Here is a 20,806-nt window from a genome sequence, read left to right on the forward strand (position 1 = left end):
CACGCCGTAGGAGACGAGGAGCTAGGCAGGGCGCCGTAGGAGACGAGGAGCTAGGCGGCACGCCGTAGGAGACGAGGAGCTAGGCGGCACGCCGTAGGAGACGAGGAGCTGGGCAGCACGCCGTAGGAGAAGAGGAGCTGGGCAGCACGCCGTACGAGACAACACAAATACACTCTGATTTTATTCTTGACCGTCAGAGTTGCTCTTCAAATTCATACAGTGTGATCTTTGTGAACAAGCATGTATGCCTATGGCTGCAAACGCTCAATGCTTAACTATCATAGACTGCCATTCCATTAACATACAGTTATAACATACTTATATGTATGTATTATAAGGTATGTTATAACAGCATTTCAATGACACTACAAGGGAGTAACAATTTACCTGTCACACATGTGATTTTTAGTACCATTCCTCCATGTAACTCCATCGTAATAAGAAAACAATGAGTGGCTCGAGTTCAGAGTTGCAGGGGGCAGAAGTGGAGCTTGTCAAAAAAGGGAATGCGCAGTCAGTTGGAAGTGACGGATGCACTGGCCGATCCGCCCATTGTTATGTGCCAAGAACAGGACTCACATACTCCTATCTACAACAAACGACCCTACGGACTCCTATCCACAACACATGGCCCCCGATAGAGATGCTATGGATCCTACTCTGCTGACCTCAGAAAACAGTCAGCCTGCTCCTTAATCAATAAAGATCAATAAAGTACCTACTACTACTACTAATGACTTTCACCTTCAGGTCACAGATGACAAGCCAGAGTGAAATATCCCTCTTTCATGGCCTATCGTATCTCATTTCCTCAAACAGAAATCCCCTTTGCACCAAGTGGGAGCTAAACATCAGCTTCCTCGCCAAGAAGACACAACAGAGGATGTACTTCCTGTGGCAGCTGAAGAAGTTCAACCTACCAAAGCCTGTGGTGATACTCATCTACACATCCATCATTGAGTCTATCCTCACGTCCTCCATCAACATCTATGATGCTGCAGCTACAGCCAAAGACAAGGCCAGACTGCAGCGTGGCATCCGCTCGGCTGAGAGGGTGATTGGCTGCAACCTGCCATCCGTCCATGACCAGCACACATCCAGAGCAAGAAAGCAGGCAAGAAATATTGTGGCTGACGCTTCCCAACCCAGACACAAACTCTTCGAACCGTTCCCCTCCGGCAGGAGGCTGCGGTCCATCAGGAGCCAAAACCTCTCTATACGAAAGCAATTTCCTGGTCAGCCTCATCAACAAGGCCTGTGTCCCCCCTGACTCTGCAGCATTATCAGCATTATTAGCACACAACTTTTGATTATATTTTGATTGTTTTGTATATAGAATTACATTGCATATATAGGATTGTATTGCCCCATTGTTTCTTGTGCTATTTTAATTTGCACCATCCTGTCTTGTCCTTGCACTTTGTCTATCGTTGTCTATTTAAAGTCACGCACCAACAGTCCAAAGCAAATTCCTAGTATGTGTGAAAACCTACTGTACCTGGCTAAATAAATCTGATTCGGATTCTGAAAGGCAACAAAATGATAAAAAGATACATGTAGCGATTATCTCCTTTAGTTTCTGCTCAATGTGTTCAGTGAAGGTTTGGATAGTCTCCAAACTAGAGCTAGTGATGGGGTTAAGTACCTTGCTCAAGGGCACAACAGTAGACAATGGTCATCAAGTGGCCTGGGCCGACCTTGAACCAGCTGGCCAGTGAAAAGAGTGAGTCTAGGAAATGTTTAGGCATTTAGACGTCAGAGGCATTCCATCACAGCCAGATATGTCGTCAGATAGTCAGCCAGTCTAGAAACACCCTGGCAGGAGCAATCAGAAAACATAGGCTACGCAAGCTTACAATACTGAGCCTTAAGGCTTGGGGATATCTAGAAAGTACACTGTACACACCATGAGAAACAAATATGATGCTTTTTTATTCTCTCAATGAGTCCTTTATAAACTGGAGTCTCCAGCCAAATCTCTCTCTCTCTCTCTCTCTCTCTCTCTCTCTCACCCCCCCCCCCTCTCTCTCTCTCTCTCTCTCTCTCTCTCTCTCTCTCTCTCACCCCCCCCCTCTCTCTCTCTCTCTCTCACCCTCTCTCTCTCTCGGATCGGGGAGAGGCTGGTTGAAAATGTGTAGGCTATGATAGGTACAGGCCTAAGCATAAAAGCTGTTGTGCTGTAAGGCCTATTCACATGTTCTATTTGAACTGGCAGTCCTCCGCGAGACAAAACATTTAGTCGATGCCATCACTCTTGTTGACATGTCATTTATCAGGTGATAGTGCTTGCGCATACATTTGCAAATTAAATCTGTCCAAGATAACGGTGCGCGTCAGCAAAAAAAGACATGAATAATTATGCATGACAGGCGTGATATCGACACGAACATTTTACAACGCCCCTGTCAGCAAAATATACATTCGCCAGATAAATATAACGTAAACGATAGGCATATATACATTGCAGCTTACCTCGACGTTCTCCCAAACGCAATGGGACAATATTGCCATCATTATGGGTAACACGGTATGTCCCATTTTCACGCCTTCTTTAGTTTCTGGATCGGACAAATTGCTTATTATAAACTGTTCGGTTCCCAAATACACTGTACATCAGCTGCTAGATGGACGCTGCTCTCGTCTGTGCCTGTATCTCCTGAGTAGGCTATGCGTCCGTGCGCACTGGCTCTGCCTGTTCTTCCCAATCGCGGCTCGGGCTATTATGCAGCCTCACTAAAAACCAAGCCCCTTTTTTTCTGAACGCCCTGTCTACGGGCGTTTATTATGGACGTTCCTGAAGGCGGTTAGGCTTGGCGGAGAGCGACACCTGGTGGAGTATTGAGGGAAATGCAGGGGTTATTTTTTCACTAGCTATATGCGCCACCAGTTTGGAAACAGTCCATTTTGATTATGGGTAGGTTGCAATCTCCAAATTGAGGCGGTCGATGAGATATACATTAGGCTGTGAGCCAAACAATCATTAGCTTATTATTTAATGAGGATTTCTCATCCTGTAGAAGTTTACAAAGATGAATCGTAACAATAGTGAGTGTTATTTCTAAAGGCCCAATATTTACAACAATCTCGATGAATGCAAGGATGAATTTGCATTTCTATACTATGGTGCATAGTCTCTCTCGAGCCAAACCCTAGTCAGACTATAGCGCAGTGGGCTCACCGTTTAGTTCTGCCTGGGGAGATTTTCAGAATAAATAGCCTAGACTAGGCTTTGTCTACTACTGCACGGGAGAATATTTCTTTGCTCGCTAGAGGGCGCACAAGGAACGTTAATGAGACAGTCTCGGATACCTTGACTTGTCATTATGCCCTGTTACCTGAGAGACAATTAAGTGCCCATATAAAGTCGGAAGTGAGAGATTGGTTTCATCAAGAGATGTTCGTATGATGCAGGAGCCTATAAATATAATATTTAAATGAGTATGTATTTTCTGAGTTAGAGAGATCAGTTGGCTGGCTCATTGAAGGAACCCTCACCTTTGCTGTGAAGGCAGGTGTAGGCGTGGCTTATGTTTCTCCTAGGTGGGACCATGGGAAGCAGCGGAGGTGTCAAAGTATAAACTGTCGAATTTGCTACGACACGAAACTCGGTACCGATACCCTGTTTGGACCATTAGCAGGGCGGCAGTTTCGTTTGTGGATGGAAACGTCCAATTTTATTCTCTGTCATTTTACGCTGAAATAATCAATTATGAGTTCCGCAAGGTTTGAAAGAGAGGTAAGCTTTAATTCAAAACTTTTCCGGGCTACTTGGATATGGGGCGGGCGTGACTGTTGGACTCCGAGGTTAAAAAAGTGTATTGTTTGTGTCTGTTTAGCCTATTTTTGATTTTATTTTACATGTGACTGCAGTATTTATATAGGAGATTGCATGCCCACCGTACATATTGCCAGTTTGAAGGAGAGATGTGAAGCTAGATAGTGATTTTGCACCAGGAAGCAGTCACTGTGTTGTGTGTATGTTCTGTGAATATTGATAGGCTACTGTGAATATTGATAGGGTGAGTTCTGCTAAAATGGACCACTTTTTGGTAAATGACTAATCAGACCATAAAAAAACCTATGTATGATATCTAATAACGTTTTTCTAAATTGGCATATCTTGAATATTTATCAAAGGAAATGGAATTTTTGGAATTTTGTGAGTTAGAGAGTACAAGTAGGTCCCTTCTTGAGAAACAACACTGTTCAGGTATAATGGACCAGTTGTTCAGTTAAAATGGACCAGCTGTCAGTTAAAATAGACCAATATTAAATAGAGAACAGGTAGTAGGCCTAGCCTAGGTAGCTAGCTGTCCTAACAGGGTTGTCTTTGTACCGAAACCAGCTACAGGTTACTCAGCATTTAGGCGTAGTACTACAACAGGGCAATAGATACGATTGCACTATGATGTATGAATGCTTCTGTGATTAGTAATAGTCAAGCAAATGTAATCTGTGGTGGGATGTGCCGGCCACATGTGTTGACCAGTCATACTCAGGGCTTGGCCTCATGAATTGTTTTGTGATTTCTGTGACCTTCATTAGACTACTTGAGATTAAGAGTAGCCATTCTGCTCCCTGTGAAAGATTGAGTTGGAGTAAGATTTTCCCTTTGCTTTGTTCTTCACGAGCACAAAACAGTTGAAGGTGTGTCTCTTCTGCAGCGATGCCCCTCAGTCACATGACCCGCTATTGGGAGCTGTCAGGCAAGCACAGAGGAGAGAGGCATGGGTCTCAGAGTGGAACATAGTATGACTTCCTCGTTGGACTCAGATTATGAGCTTCATGATTAGTTTTTAGTTTAGTTTTAGTTTAGTTTACATACACATCATGGAATAGACAGTTTGTGTTTGACACATAGTCTGCGTGTGTGCACTCATGTGGGCGTGTGTGTGTATCTGTGTGTTTGTCGGTGCGTGTCAATGCCTGCCTCCATGTCTCACCTTCACACAGGGCCCTCCACCAGGGCCACTCGCATGTCTCACCTTCACACAGGGCCCTCCACCAGGGCCACTCACAGGTCTCACCTTCACACAGGGCCCTCCACCAGGGCCACTCGCAGGTCTCACCTTCACACAGGGCCACTCGCAGGCAGGTGCAGGAGTCTAACCCCTGTGGTAGAGGGGGCCTCAGACATAGTGCAGCAAGGACAGATTGGCGGTTGCCTGAAAACATTATATTTTGAATCAAATTTCTATGATTTTTGTTTTCAAATAAGCCCTTTCGGGTTTCTTACCTCACCTGCACATATCTTAATTTATATCCAATTGTTGTTGTTGTTTTATATGAATATTTGTGCAAAAATAAACTAAATCTAAACTAAAACATAGACCACACAGAGAAGCAGAAGTTAAGACATTTCAAGGTTCTGCTGGAATGTTATTGACTTGGCATTTAGCACAGGTGCTGCATATTAATGATGGATTAGTGAGAACGGTTCACTCTCTCCGGTAGAATCAGGGGTGAGGAAAGTAATATATACAGTTACATTTGATGGGATCCAGGCCACAGTATATTTCCCCATTAGACAGCGCCATAACAGGTATGAAACCTCCACACATGGTAAGACTATCACTATGTACACTCAGTCAAGGGTGTTGTTGACACAGGAGCAGGGTTCACAAGAGGACATGTCACATGTTAATGACTTTAAGGCTTAATATGTTAATGGTAATACTAGGGGAGGGGGATGGAGTGAGAACTCAGTATTTGGGGAGTTGATGGCCGGCACAGGCTGAAATAGTGTCAGAGTACGACAAGTTGCTAGCAGGTAGTTGTGAGGTACTGTACATATCTTCATGTATTCATGTTGTTGTTCGTATTCTGGAAATAGAAAATACACCGCTTCTAGTCACGCTGTCTTTGTTTGCAAAAAGAATATCGAACTGACAAAATATACATTGCACATTGTCCAGCGCCCACTTGGAAACACACTAGATTCATTCAGCCAATTCTGGACATATGATGAGCAGTTAATTAGTAGCTAATTAGGTGTGCAATGTTAGGGTTGGAAAGACAGCCTCCAGGTGGGTATAGTAGCTCTCCGGCATCGGACACTACTGTATGCAATATGCAATTGAATGTGCACCAGAAGCATTTTTAATCTCTCTGGGGCGGGTACTCCTAGACCCCATGGTTAATGACCTTGGTGTTTACCTCCTTGCATGTACTGTAGCAGTCAGAGCTACAGAACTAGGCTATTTCATTTCACTATTCACAGAGGGTTCAGGAATGAGAAAAAGATCCTGAGAATGTTGCATAGGGCCCTGTGACCACTGAGCTGGTTGTGGGTGCAGCTGAGGTGCCAGTGGCCGACGTGGCCCTCCACGTGGGAGAGGGACTGGTGGTGGCGGGGCCACCTGTGGAAAAAGAGCCTAATGGTGGGGCCGCCAGTGGAGGAGCCAACCGGCTGTGGAGGGGCCCCCCGCTCCTTCACAAGAGTCCGGCACTTTCCTTAGTGGTTTTGCATGCCAGCGAGATTCGTTGCTAAGCATGAATGTGGCTGGACCCAGCTGGCGACCAGCCTGGAGGGGCTGAGAACAGTATGATGTCATCACACTGATGAGGCCTACGGGCCCGAAACCAGTCGCCCACCTGGAGAGCAGGACCCTTCACTCTGGTGTTTCTGGTTGAAATACTGCTGCATTTGATGCTGGTGTCTGGTTACGGAAGCTTTGACCTGTGCCAGGGTCCAGGGAGGCTGCCCATAGCAGGTGTTGTCGTGCCTTGTGACCCTGAGTCTGTCCAGTGGCAGCTGCGTTTCCCGCCCCAGCATGAGGAGCGCTGGTTGTGGTGTGCTGGCTGGCCCTGTAATGCATCAGAGTTTGGTTGAGTGTCGTCTGGAACGCACATCCCGGAGCCATGTGTGCTTGTATGCCGCTCTTAAAGTAAATGCAAATGATTCAGAATCGATTTATGAATCCCAAAATCGATCTTTTATTTAATGAATGAATGAATAAATGAAGGTATGAATAGTTCATTAATTCATTCAATGATTCATTCATTCATTCAATGATTCATTCATTCATTCATTTATCATTTATTTTTGGAAATCAGTATCGATACCCAGCCCTAGTATTGATGTGTTGCATAACTTGGCAGTCATGTAATTAAGGTTACAGCAAAAAAAAAAAAAGTTTAAGTGACACTAACCGAATCGATATCGAATCGAATTGAATCGTGATAATCGATTCTGAACCTTGTGAATCGGAATCGAATCGATTCTTGAAATTCCACTTGATACCCAGCCCTAGTTCCAATGGCAGGTGGGAGAAGAACCTGTAGTATGTGTTGGAGTTGAGGAGAGATACAGCTGCACCTGTGTCCATCAATAGAGGAAGACTCTGTTCTTTCTTGCAAAGCCACCTGGCCAGCAGTCACATTCCTGATTTCTGTGTGGTTATTGTGAGCAGGCGGGGGTCCCATGGATGGTGGTGGAGCTGACGGGACAGAACGGCACATTTTGGTAAAATGATTTAGCTCTGGCAGGGCAATGTTGTGAGTGCCTGTTTTCTGAAGCGTGTAGGCTCTATTTTGATGATCTGTGTAGGACTGGGTTTTAAAAATCGATTCTGAATCAAATGATTCAGAATCGATTCATGAATCCCAAAATCGATCTTTTATTTAATGAATGAATGAATAAATGAAGGAATGAATAGTTCATTAATGTTTATTCATACACACTTAAAATGAATATACTAATATGTTTTAAAGACAATTATCAAGGTGTGTGTGAAACAGGTCTCCCCAAGGTCTCCCATAGTTGGGAAAAAGTATAATTGAACTGTTTTAATGACAAAAAGAGATAGAATGTCAATCCTCTTTGTTTCCCTGTGGGGATAGTCTGCTGCGCCCATGTGGCCTGAAGGAATGTAGGACAAGGAAACATTTTATTACTTGGGAGAAGGGAGAAGGTCTATTGAGGAGAGGAAGAGTTAATGATTCCCTGAAAAACCCATTTCAAGGGACCAGAGCAGGACGCCCCTGGCTTGATCCTGGAGACCTGCAGATCTGTATCAGGCATCGCTTGACATCACCAATATTCCTGTGTCAGTCCCACAGTATGGTCTGTATAATATTTGTCACAATCTGCTACTGTATGAATGAATGAATGAATGAATGAATGTTCATTTTCGTGTCATGTCCGAGGACCCATCCCTTACGGGATTATAAGACACCATAAACAATAATTAACTATCGTAAAAGTAAAAGTAGAACATGTTGATTTCTTATTCAATGACTTCTGGTGTTGTGCAGTTATGGAAGAGCTGTCCCAGCTCATGCAGTGTTGGCTTGATCAGACAGCCAGGTACAGCCAGGGGAGGGTGTATTCTGACACCAGGCAGACCCAGGCTTGTCCTGACTTGATCCCTCCACCCCATCCCACGGACGAGCCCACAAAGGGGCTAAAGACGGATCAGAGAGAGTCTCTTCCTGTACGGGGGTTTAGACAGGGGAACGATAGGTTCATCTAGGCGTTCATCTATCCACACATTCCTATTGAAATATTGTTTTTTGATCCTTGGTTAATTTCCAGTCAAAGGTTAATATTTATGTAAAACGTCCATTAGGAAACATCAACTGTTTTCCGTTTTTCAAACTCAAGTAGAAGGCTACAACATTAACTCAGGTACAGTACTACATGCAGTGAAAAACACCCTTAATTTGTTAGGGAAATGATCAGGGGTACATTACCATTACATACATATTACATACAGTAATTCTTTTTTACATCGGCTGTGCTTTAAGACCCATGCATGCACATATTATGATCAGGAATGTGCTCACAGCACATGCTGAGGGCTCTCTAGTCAAAGGCTTGGGTTGTTTTTAGTTGTAACCATACCGTAGGATTCAAACTACTGTACAACAACAATGTTTGGTCTAGAGTCTGGTTAGCCTTTAACTACATGCCTAGATTCCTTCAGTTAGTCATTGGGATAGGCAGACCACAGGATTAATCGCGGGATGGTGAATTGCGTCGTTCCTTTTTCACACCTTTTCCCGTCCTCTGTCGTAGAACCTCAGGGGTCAGAGGTCACACACGGACAGTGTGTCCTCCCCAGTGGCTATCCTCCGTGGACCAAGATTTTTAAACCCTCCTAATTTATCTGTCCTCCACTTTCTGGTCACACGTTGATTTTGACATCTGTGCCAAGTACAAGCTGAGCCAGATTGTCATTATGATTGCGGACGAGACTGAACATACTGGGACCGAGCCGAGACAGATTGTCATTATGATTGCGGACGAGTCTGAACATACTGGGACCAAGCCTGGCGAAGGGTTGGTTAACCCCTGAGCTCGTACGGCTGGACCATCAAGCGTGAGGCAGGTGTCCGCTGGGGGGGGAGTCTGGAGTCACCGCGTTGCCCCCCCCCCCACGACAGAGCCGGCCAAATAAAGCCACCCATTCACCTCCAGTCATTTTTTGGACTCAGATTACACAAAATGAAAAGACAACTTTTAGAATGAAGCCAGCTACCTGTGTGACGGTGCTAGAGACACAGGGTTTGAACTGGGGCATGCGGGGGGGGGGGGGGGGGGGAACTCGGTGTGCGCTGCACTGCCCCCTGCTGGCTGTGACCCAAGGGGGGGCGCCACAGAGCCAGCCAAATACAGCCACCCATTCACCTCCAGTCATTTTTACCTCCGCCCCAGTGAATCACAAGCCCCCCAAACACGGGTGGCCATTCACCTCCATTCATTTTTTGGACTAAGATTAAACAAAAACTACCAGACTGCTTTTCATGAAACTCGGTGGAGGATTATAGCACGGGCCAATTTAGAACCCATTCAATGTTGGTGTGCACAGGGCCATGGAATGCATTCATGGGTGGAGGTTTGTGCTCTCTGAGCACCATTTCTAGTTGAATCATGCTATAGCTACCAGACTTATAGTAAACAGTGCTTGGTATGATTGAGAACATTTTCATGTTTGTTTCTTCTTGCCAGTGTTCCGACCCTACTCCCCTTCCTGTCCCTTATAGTATTGTATAGCCTAGTTTCAGAGGATTCTTTTAGTTAATTACTCATTATTCCGGAACTTGATTGTATAGCTTTCAATTACTGTAGCAGAGAAGTTACTGGTTAAAGGAGGATGGGGTCACATTTTTGTCATGACCCATTTTAATTTACATTCCACCACTAATGGAATACATTCCATTTCATTCCAAAGAACTGTGAGATCAGACGGCAGTTTCTATCTCTCTCTTTCTCCTTCTGGCTTCCACCTGACGCGCCGTGATTCAGGGTCCAACTGGAATGAATCCAGATGACTAACAGTGTTTGGCCCTCAGGCCTTTTTGTTTGGGATGAAGTCTCGGTATCCAGTCAGTCCGGAGATACACACGACTACCCACCATGGCTCTCACTCTTGTGAGCTGACAGAGAATGTAACACAGATATCGACTGAATATTTAACCACTATTTTGTGGTTAATATTTAACCTTGTCAGCAGTTAAATGCACCTCTTCAACAAGGGCAAGTCCAAGCCTTTGTTCAGACTCAGTCTCTCTGTTGTATAGTGTCATATGACAAGTTCTTCATTCTAAACTGAATCTAAAACCACATGTTGTTCACCACAGGTGTGTTTAAGCACTTCAGATGTACTGTAGGCTTACTGTACGTGTTTGAAAAGGTGTTCGCTTGTACTAGCTATTTCTATGAGACGCCTCCCAGCAATTTCCCACCAGTCGAACTGGTTTGGCAATGGAGTTACTCTCCAGCCCCCACACCAGGGTGAATATCTGTTTGTCACACCCTGACTGTTGGGCTGGTCAGACACTGTTGTGTGTTTGACTTAACGGCCAAAGTCACAGAACTGGAGGACCTGGATTTGTTTTAATTGGAGACGGTCACAAGGCGACGGCCACCATTAACTCCCATCGGGGAGCTCCAAAAAAAACCTTGTTGATACTGTAGCACCATGTTATATTTGAAGAGTGCTATCGGACAGAATTTGGGGGTGATGATGAAGGTTAACGAAGGGCTTGATCTGTGTGCTGAGCAGTTGCCTACATCGACGCTTGGAGCATTTTGGCCGCTCCGAATGTCCGACACCCCTAGTATCGTCAGAGCGTCCCGAGCTACAGTAGTGAGCTCGCCTCGTTTGGCTCCGCACGGAAAGAAACGGAACGTGAGCCCGAGAGATCAGGATGTTCTCACGAGTAGGGCTGGGTATCGAGTCGAATTTCAAGAATCGATTCGATTCCGATTCACAAGGTTCAGAATCGATTATCTCGATTCAATTCGATTTAATATCGATTCGGTTAGTGTAACTAAAACCTGTTTTTTTTTTAGCTGTAACATGAATTACATGACTGCCAAGTTATGCAACACATCGATACTAGGGCTGGGTATCAATACTGATTTCCAAAAATGAATGAATGAATGAATCATTGAATGAATTAATGAACTATTCATTCCTTCATTTATTCATTCATTCATTAAATAAAAGATCGATTTTGGGATTCATGTCATCAAATGATTCAGAATCGATTAATCGATTTTTTAAACCCAGCCCTACTCACGAGGCTGTCAACACCCAGTCATGATATGTACACAAAATACAGAGTAGTAAACGATTTGTTTGATCTAAGAACCAGCGTTTATCACATCACCATTTATCCTCTTTCATGGCTGTTCACCATTCACTGAGAACGTGGTGGCTGGGTCGTCGGCCAAGATCTGCTACCCATCTGTGAGAATTCTCCAGAATTAACATCGGTGTGAGAGTGTGTGTGTGAACACGCGTGTGTTTGTGTGTACCAATGGAGGGGCTGTGAGGGTACAGTATGTGTATTTGAGAGCAGAGGGGGGATATGGCGAACAGCATATGGTTTAGACCAGGTATTCCCAAACTGTGAGGCGGGCCTCCCCTGGGGGGCCCCAAAGAAATTCAGGGGAGGCGCAGAGGGATGGTTAGAAAAAAAAGACGGAAAAACATGTCTTTTATTTTAGAATTTTCTATGGTTTTTATGAATGAAACGTGATTTTAAATGTCTTTATTTTATTTTTTAAAGGGTAAAATTTGGGTGGTTGGGGGGGGCACAGGTGTGTCACTGTTTTCAGAGGGGAGGCCCACATTGATGGAGTTTGGGAACCCATGGTTTAGACTGTGATGAGGGTGACCGATGGTGATAGATCCACCGTGTGCTCGCTGACCCCCTTCCTAATAACTCCCTTCATACCGCACCATGATCGCTGTTAGAGATTCCAATTACGAGTGTGTGTGTGGAGGCCGGAGCAGGGTAAGAAAAGGCCTTAATTGCAATGAGTTATCATCTGGACTTGTGTAATTGAGCCTTGCATCTTAAGGGGCTAGCATGTCTGACAAATTGATTTAATACCAAAGTGGTTCGGCGTCTCTAATGGTTCCGGGGTCTGCCCTCCTGAGGGGCCACTGGCACACAGGCAATTGTTTGCGGTGATTACTAACCGTGGCTGTAATCGCTCTCTCCGTCTGTCTGCCCAGACCCCCGGTGCCGCCCTGAGCTCCGCGGCGGCCCCGAGGGGGGGGCGTCACCGAGCCGCCTCACCCGGGGGTTTGGGAGTGTGAGAGCGTGTTTCCCAGGAAGTGCTTTCAGGTCACTAAACCGGTCGGGCGAGTTTTGCCAACAGGATTCATGTGGCGCTTTTTTTTTGCTTGTTTTAACTTGTCACTGATTCCGTTTGCGCTGGTCATGTATTCCCTTTAAAGATTCCAAGCATTTCTATTGTTTTTATGTGGGGTTGTCCATGGTGGAATGCCCACATTATTTCATAAGGCCATATGTAGCATATGTTAATCATGAATATAGTGTCTATTTGTCCTGGCCTAGCAGGAGTCAGTTACATACTGTACTGTACTGTACTGTCAGCCCTTATCAGTATCCCCGGCGATGACATCTAGCCTACTAGTCTAGAGTATTGATAGACAAAGACAACAGTATCTATTTTACCTTGAGCAAGACTCTAGCAACTCCTCAATGATGTTTTTCTTGTGCGTCTCTCCCTCTCTGTTTCTGTGAAATTCAGAGAATTTACTCACTTAGACCAATTCCTCCTTCTCCTCCACTTGTTCACAGTGGGTCAGCTGGGTCCTTTGAATATTTTTCACAGTTACAATGCAAGTTAGTAACCGTCTCCCGAGCCTCAGGTCCAACTGTCACAAGGAGTGTAGCTTTCTACAAGGCCACGTATTCCTTTCACCTCGTGTAGCGCTGGTAAGACTGGGTTATTGCTCCTGTTGTGTGTTTCTCTCTCTTCCAGTAAGGGACGACTGACAAAACACACACTGTCCTGATCGTTGGACATCAACAACCTTGTCGTATCACAACAACTGTCAACTGTAAGCAAATAATTCACCCTCCCCCCTCACTTTCTCTCATCCTCTCTCCCTCAACCAGGGATGGAATGGGCGTCCTGAGCAGGTCACCTTCCTGACTAACAAGCAGAAGATGGCGAAGAGGAAGACGGGCGTGGTGGTCGGGGTGGCGGCGGCGCTGCTGGTCCTGGCGGCCGTGGTCGGCGTCCTCGTCTGGCTGTTTGTTTGTGAGTAGCTACTGTAACGCTCGTCTCTAAAAAACCCGCCCGGCTCGGAGAAAGCTCAGCATGGCTAATGGAGCGCGCCCCCTTCTTTGCTCGTCGCTAAAAACGACGTTCGAGGTTTTCATACGCTTGAGCGCCTGTGCAGAACTAAAGTGTTATGAAGGATGAGACCCTCTAGATAATTTAATTAAATTTCTTTTTGCTAAATTGAATTTTGTTAGTGTATTCTAATTACACAAAAGTAATTTTTAAGTGTTCTAGAGTGCCTCTTGACTTCCTGTCCAAGTTGTTTCCGAAGCTCTTTAATAAAGCAAAAATCAACAGTTTTTTGAAAGTGTAATCATTTGAAAAATAAAGCATTTGAATGTGCCGTTGATGTTGACCTGTTTGGCAGAATTTAATTTCCCGACCCTCAATAAGGCAGTGGAGGATACGCTCCACAGTGTCAAGTGACTCCAATTCAGACACAGTGGTCTGATCAAAGAGGTGTCCCCCAATAAACGGCCCCCTCACCCACCCCCCTGCTGCCAGGCAGCTCCGCCCCAGCTCACACACCTGGGGTCCGATCTTATATATGTGCACTTTATTAAGACCACAGTAGTAGTAGATTGCTATTCTTGCACGTTGCCTTCAGCACTAGATTATGCTCTTACAGTACATATAGTCACTTGTTTTTGAGAGAAGATGCACTTGTGAGTTCTGGCAAGTAGTAGTACATTGGCTTTTCCTACGTTAAATGCAATTATTGTTAGTCGCTTTGGATAAAAGCGTCTGCTAAATTACTAATGTAATGTCGTTTTTTTGCTCTTACCACATGTGGTGTCTAAAGTTAGATAGTTACAGTTTCTCTCTCGCTCTCTCTCTCTCTCTCCCCCTCCCTCCCTCCCTCTCTCTCTCTCTCTCTCTCTCTCCGTAGTCCGAGAGAGCGAGTCGCCGACCACCCTGAGCGAGAAGCGTGTCCCAGCCCAGCTGGTGTTCAGCGGGCACATGAAGCTAGACAACATTCAGTACAAGCAGACGCTGGAAGACCCCGGCAGCAAGGAGTTCCAGGAGCTGGCAGACGACCTGGAAGAGATTGTTAGTGGTTTCTCCCTCAAGGGTTCTGTTCCGGTCATAGCATAGAAACTGGGAATTTATATAGGAACTGGGGATTTGTATAGGAACTGGGGATTTGTATAGGAACTGGGGATATATATAGGAACTGGGGATTTGTTTGGTGCTTACAGTAAATAGTACAACTGTTCATTGTAAACTACCAGCACATATATGAATGAAGGGTTGCATGTGGTCCTTCAGGCTGTCGAGACCACAACAATGAGATGACATCTCTTGATAGTGGGCAATTGAGTTGTAGGCTGTTAGGGTAGAAATGCTTTTTAGAAACAGGATTCTACCAGTCGACAGGAGTAGCTGAAGGCACATTTGTGTGGGAGGAATAGAACAGAGAACATCATCTCATGTCATTTCCCCCCAACCACAACATATTGTTTCATTGACGCTAATGGAGATGCTAGAAGCATCACTTGGGAACCGGAGCATGGAAGGCTGCTATTGGTTAACCACCGTCACGCCGTGATTGAAGGAGCTGCAGACAGGATGAACAAAGATGTCTATGGACCAGAGACGAGAGCAGATAGGAGAGGTGTCTGACCGGAATGTCAAATGACCACTGAGGAAAAAGTGTTGCACAAAACACACGCGCACACACACACATGCGCACACACACACACACACATTGATTGATTGATTTTATTTGACAAATTAAAAATTACATTACACCAGTGTGCATACAATACAAAAATGAATGAGGATATCACAGTAAAGTCACATGATGGCTTATTTCCATCGCAGTCCTGAAGTCTAGGCTAGGAGACTGGCAGTAAAAAAGAGAGACATGAATATGACTGATATCTCATTGATACTAAAACACCTACTAAAAACATATACTAAAAGCAACACTAAAACACCAACACTAGATGTAGGTCTAGTCATAGCTGTTCTGTAATTACACTGTAGGCCTACAGTAGACAGTACAGTAACTGCAGATGGGAATAAGGTTCTCATTGCTGCTTGCCAGGACTCTGCCCTTGAGCTATGAATTTGGGATATCACAACCCGATCCCATTTTGCAATCGAATCCCTGGCTTTAACTTCAGGAATTATTTTGATATAATCTGAACTGACTCTCCTCCCAATCTCTATCTCTGGTGTTATTAATGAGCGTTGTTCATTATTTTGACTCTTTCTGTCGTTTTAACTTGAGGGAGCTGCTGGGAATGAGAAAATTAGGAAGACTGATGTATTCATTTGCTGGGACTGTGTTACACTCTTCAAGAAAATAATATATATATTTTAAGTCAAGATACTAATTGTCAGTTGGAGAGCTGGGTAGATGAGTGAGGCAATGGTTAGTAATGACAGTGTTGTATGTTAGATATAGTCTATTGCCCACTGTTACCACATTTCCCCCTAGGGGCATCATTAAAACGTCTGTCTGTCTGTCTGTCTGTCTGTCTGTCTGTCTGTCTGTCTGTCTGTTTGTGTCTTTTCTATTCTATCTAAAGGCATCTCTGTTAATTAGAACTGCTATGTCATATGTGCTAGGAATCATACTGTATGTAGTGTGACTGTGAACATATTCATGTACCCAGGAGGCATTCATACTGTGCATGGGAACACTCAACGGTGGTTTTAACTACATTCTAAAACGGGTAGTCACAGCCCTTGATTATGATTGGCTGAGATGCGTTCCAAGCCGTTGTAAAACCATGATAAACTAACACCTATGACGCTGAAGCCATGTGATGTTCCATATCACTGGACCCGTAGCTACTTTATAGTTCGCAATGTTGCTAGCGTACCATTTCGTAACCATTTCATAAGCAGTGAACTACTTGTTTGGGCGGAAGAATGATTTTGTTATTAATAAAGTATTACTTTCTGTTGATGTTTGTTTATTTTTATGAAACAGAACGGTTATATGTAGGAACCGTTTTAGAAAAGCAATAAGCCCCGCGAGGCCGTGGTTTATGGAGGTTACTCCGCTGGCGCGTCGTGCCTAACAACGCCCCTTAGCTGTTGTAAAACCAGCATAACCCACGGCCTCTTGGGGCTTATGCTTATTGCTTAAATTAACACAGGTCATAACTGAATCCCTTTGCCATGGTAATAGCACATCATGTTGTGAACTTGTTTGTTTTTTTATTTTTCAGCTAGAAATAAACTACAAGAAAGATGAATTCCTCTCCAAGTACTACACCAAATCTGTAGTCTCCGCTTTCAGGTAGGATGACCAGCTCATCTGATTCCTCTGACCAGTTCATTGGAGCGTGTACTGCAGAATTAGTACTACAACTTATTACTACAGTAGTCTCACACAGGCAGTCTCCACACTTTGTTTACACTGTGCCAGCGCTGGAGAAAGGTCACGCTGGACTCATTACCTTTCAGGGTTAGGGGGAAAAATGCTGAAAAATGCTTTCTTTAAACCAATCGCCATTGTCTTGGGCGGTGCGGTTGCTATGTTGTTGTTGTTGTTGTTGTTGTTTCACGGAGAAGCTGCTGACTCCAGTGTTTCACATAGTCTAGATAGAATCTGATTTGGCCGAGAATCAAATCCGTGAATCGAATAGGGCTGCAACCATTAGTCGATTAATCGATGACTAATCGACAATACAAATAGTTGCCAACAAATGTAATTGTCGTTATTGTCGTCTGGATTTTTTTTTTTGTCCCCTCGAGTCGCACATGCACATTGCACAAAAGCTCACTGAGTTCACTCAGCAGGACAAAATGGTAAAACAAGCATTTTTGAATGGAAGTTTGTTCTTTCTTGTCTTGCTAAATTTAAAGCTGATTGCTAAATACCACAAGAGCTTTATATTCATGACATTAATCCAGTTATTGTAAAAAAAAAAAAAAAAAAGTAAATTAAACCGACTGAAATTAAGTCAACTAATCGTTTCAATAATCGGTGACTACTTGACTATTGAAATAGTCGTTTGTTGCAGCCCTAGAATCAAAACCTACATCCGTTGAGTCAGACTACTTTAAAATAACTACAGCAAATTCAGTAAAATGTATTTGGGGTGTGGTGGGGGGCACGAAACAATCACAAATGTCGGTTCATTGTGATTTTACCTCCCTCTTCAGCGAGGGTGTGATAGCCTACCACTGGACCTCCTTCCAGATCCCTGCCAACGACCTGGAGGTCCTGCCAGAGTTCTCGGAGGAGCGCGTCCTCGGCGTGCTGTGGAACGGCATCCGGGAGCAGGGCAAGCGCAGCAAACAGGAGCTACGCATCAGCGAAGTCACCGCCTCACGTGAGTCTGGTCACAGCTCGCAATAGTCTGGTGGCCTGTCTCGTTCGCAGTTGTTTCGCCGGTCTAGAGCGGAAGCGCGATGACGCATCGCATAATCATCCGGTCTGGACCGGAAGAAGAACAGTTGTTGTAATGTTTTTACTGTAGGCTGCACATGGTGAAGTTTAGAGTAGATAACATTCGATGGCATCACCAGGCATAACATCGCCGAAAATTGTAAAAGAAGATGCGAGGAGAACTACCGGTTAAGGAGAAATAAAGCAAGCAGAAGTAGGAGGCGGGCTATACGGGCTCGAGCCGGATGATGGGGTGGGCTTAAGGCAGTGAAGTAAATAGACACCAGGCTCTTCTCCCTGAGGAAAGACTGGTAACGCGAACACGCGCGAGGGGGGCGGAGTCAGGGAGAGGCCAAACGAGGCCCGGTACAGAGTGCGTAGCCTTTAGCCAGATATTAGTCGTCGTATTTGAATAAGGCCCTCGCCTTCGTCTGTCATAACCCCGGCATGTTTTCTTTAATTTCGTTGTAGCTGCCGTATCTCTTGACATGTGCTAACAGGATGACGGCATATGAGGCAGGCCTCTGTGCCTGAGCTCGGTCTGGTATTGGACAGTTGATGTAGTTTGGGTCCGTCTAATGATATTAACCGGGCCCTGGCCGGTGCCCCAGGCGCATCGCTCCAGCCATTCTTCTTCCCAGCGTCTTCTCCACACTCAAATCCCACTCGCTCATTTTTCTGGCCACCAGCCAGTAGCTGGCCCCCGTGACTCCACCCCTTTGGACTCTTTCAGATGATTTCTATTTATATGATTAATTTGATGTGGCTGTCCCAGATAGTTAGACAGAGATGTATGGGCGAGGTGAGGCGGAGCGCGGCGCGGGGGAGGGGGGGACGGGCGACCGGTGGCTCTCTTAACAGCAGGGAAATGGAACAGAAGAATTACAACCCAAATGTTTTAGGCCCATGCATTACACTTTCTACAGTAACAGCCCCTCAGGCTCAAGGCACTCTCTAACCCTGCGTCCCTGTCTCCCCCTCCCCTCCCTCCCTCTATTTGACCCTCTGTCTCTCCTACTCCCTCACTCACTCCCTCCTTCCCTCCCTCGCTCCCTCCCTTCCTCGCTCCTTCGCCCCCTCCCTCCCTTCCTCCCTCCCTCCCTCCCTCCCTCGCCCTCTCCCTCCCTCTCTCCCTCCCTCGCCCCCTCCCTCCCTCCCTCCCTCCCTCCCTCGCCCCCTCCTTCCCTCCCTCGCCCCCTCCTTCCCTCCCTCGCCCCCTCCCTCCCTCCCTCGCCCCCTCCCTCCCTCCCTCCCTCCCTCCCTCCTCTCCACAGTCACGGATCCCCGGATGGCGCGGAACCCCAGAGCCAGTGAGTAGACCGCGCCCCCCCGTCATCACTCACGCGCTGTCATTTTCCAGCCGGGTAGATGCTCAGTCTCCTGCCAGCCCGTTAGGAACGGCCGCCCCGGCTGATCCATGAGCAGGGCGGGGCCCGCGTGCCGAGCCCCTCGTCTCTCTGCCCCCCTGTGTTGACGTCTAATCCCGACGTGATCACGCGCAGGTTCCATTTCACTGAGGTGACGGCTGATGTCGCATCAACGCATGACAAACTGCGGAGAGAACATAGAAGATTTAATATGTAGAAATCCTTTATTTAATTCATCCTGGTCTAGAACACAGTTTGTCGCGCATTCTGTCTACATATGCCCATGGACAGTGTATATGTGCTCTGTATGATGTGGTGGAATTTCTCGTTCAATATGGGTTAAGAAACAAAACAGTTCAACAGAGTTACCAGAATTTATTCATCCAAGGACAGATGCAAACACACTCTCTCTCTCTCTCTCTCTCTCTCTCTCTTTCTCTCTCACTGGCTTCTTGCAGCAAGGCTTGTCAGTTGACAGAGCGCCCAATGCAATCAGTGTTTCACAATCTAACCAGAAGATGTGCAACTCCCCCGTTACTGTCCATAAATCTGGACGTACTGTAATGCAAGACTTAACCCTTTCGATACGACCACGTCACCGGCAACATTTTAAAAATATCTAACAAATATTTAATAATATTAAAAAAAAAATCTAACAAATCGAAAAAATTCCTCACTCCAACACTTGCTGAAAGCTGAGAAACTGTGCTTCCAAGTATTATTGGGAAAATCCAATTAATATTCGAAATGTTGTCACTGTACTTTCAGGGTTAAAAGGCTTAAAAGCTAGACATACTGTAGATGGACCCTCCCAGTCCTAGGTGGTATGTTTTAAAGTTCCCAGGACATGGATCATTGGGGCCACCCTTCCCGCCCTTTCCTGTAAAGATAACGAGCATACCAAGGAACTTGGGCCCCCTTTCCGAACACAAACACACATTCCAAACCTCTCTGTAACCCCAACCCCTTGACCCCTTTAAACATTACACACTGTCCGTTGTCCAGAATTAATTTTTACCCTTACAATGTACTGTGAGCATGATGGTGTTGTCCAGACAGCAGAGTCGCTGCCCATCTTTCGCCACAGGCTAAAGGGGGAACATCTAGATTGCCGCTTTCCACATGCGTGGAAGGCAGGGGCCCCCCCGAACAGATCACACCGCCAAAATTCATATGCGCAAAAATTCATATGCTGTATATATTGTTGCATGCTAATAAATGGGTCAATTTTGACTAAAGTGATCTCGACTGAAATGTGTGTGTGTGTGTGTGTGTGTATGTATGTGTGTGTGTGTGTGTGTGTCCTCTCTCTCCCTCCACTCAGAGGAATGCTTCTTCCGTCTGGAGGCTACATCCACAGAGCAAAGCTTCCATTCCCCAGGCTTCCCCAACAAGTACCCCCCTCGGGCCCGCTGCCAGTGGCAGATCCGCGCCCCGGAGAAGATGGCCATCTGCGTCCGCTTCTCCCACTTCCACGTGGAGGACGACTGCACCAACGACTTTGTGTCCATCTACGACTCGCTGAGCCCCGAC

At 45.7% G+C, this 20,806-nt stretch overlaps 1 protein-coding gene across 1 annotated transcript in view; it reads left to right on the forward strand.

The window, feature by feature from the left end:
• Positions 1 to 3,709: 3,709 nt before the first annotated feature.
• The window catches only part of st14 (ST14 transmembrane serine protease matriptase), a gene marked incomplete at both ends in the record, with an annotated part of 27,079 nt that continues 9,982 nt past the window's right edge, over positions 3,710 to 20,806 (forward strand). Inside the window, 7 exons of the mRNA XM_084441908.1 lie at positions 3,710 to 3,736; positions 13,387 to 13,531; positions 14,445 to 14,609; positions 16,745 to 16,811; positions 17,681 to 17,850; positions 19,181 to 19,216; positions 20,598 to 20,806. The exon at positions 20,598 to 20,806 is cut by the window's right edge and continues 20 nt beyond it. Of these exons, the coding sequence (XP_084298034.1) occupies positions 3,710 to 3,736; positions 13,387 to 13,531; positions 14,445 to 14,609; positions 16,745 to 16,811; positions 17,681 to 17,850; positions 19,181 to 19,216; positions 20,598 to 20,806 (819 nt within the window). The remainder of the gene's footprint in view (positions 3,737 to 13,386; positions 13,532 to 14,444; positions 14,610 to 16,744; positions 16,812 to 17,680; positions 17,851 to 19,180; positions 19,217 to 20,597) is intronic.

This window comes from Borostomias antarcticus (genome assembly GCF_949987555.1).
Source record: "Borostomias antarcticus genome assembly, chromosome: 8".
Taxonomy (NCBI): domain Eukaryota; kingdom Metazoa; phylum Chordata; class Actinopteri; order Stomiiformes; family Stomiidae; genus Borostomias; species Borostomias antarcticus.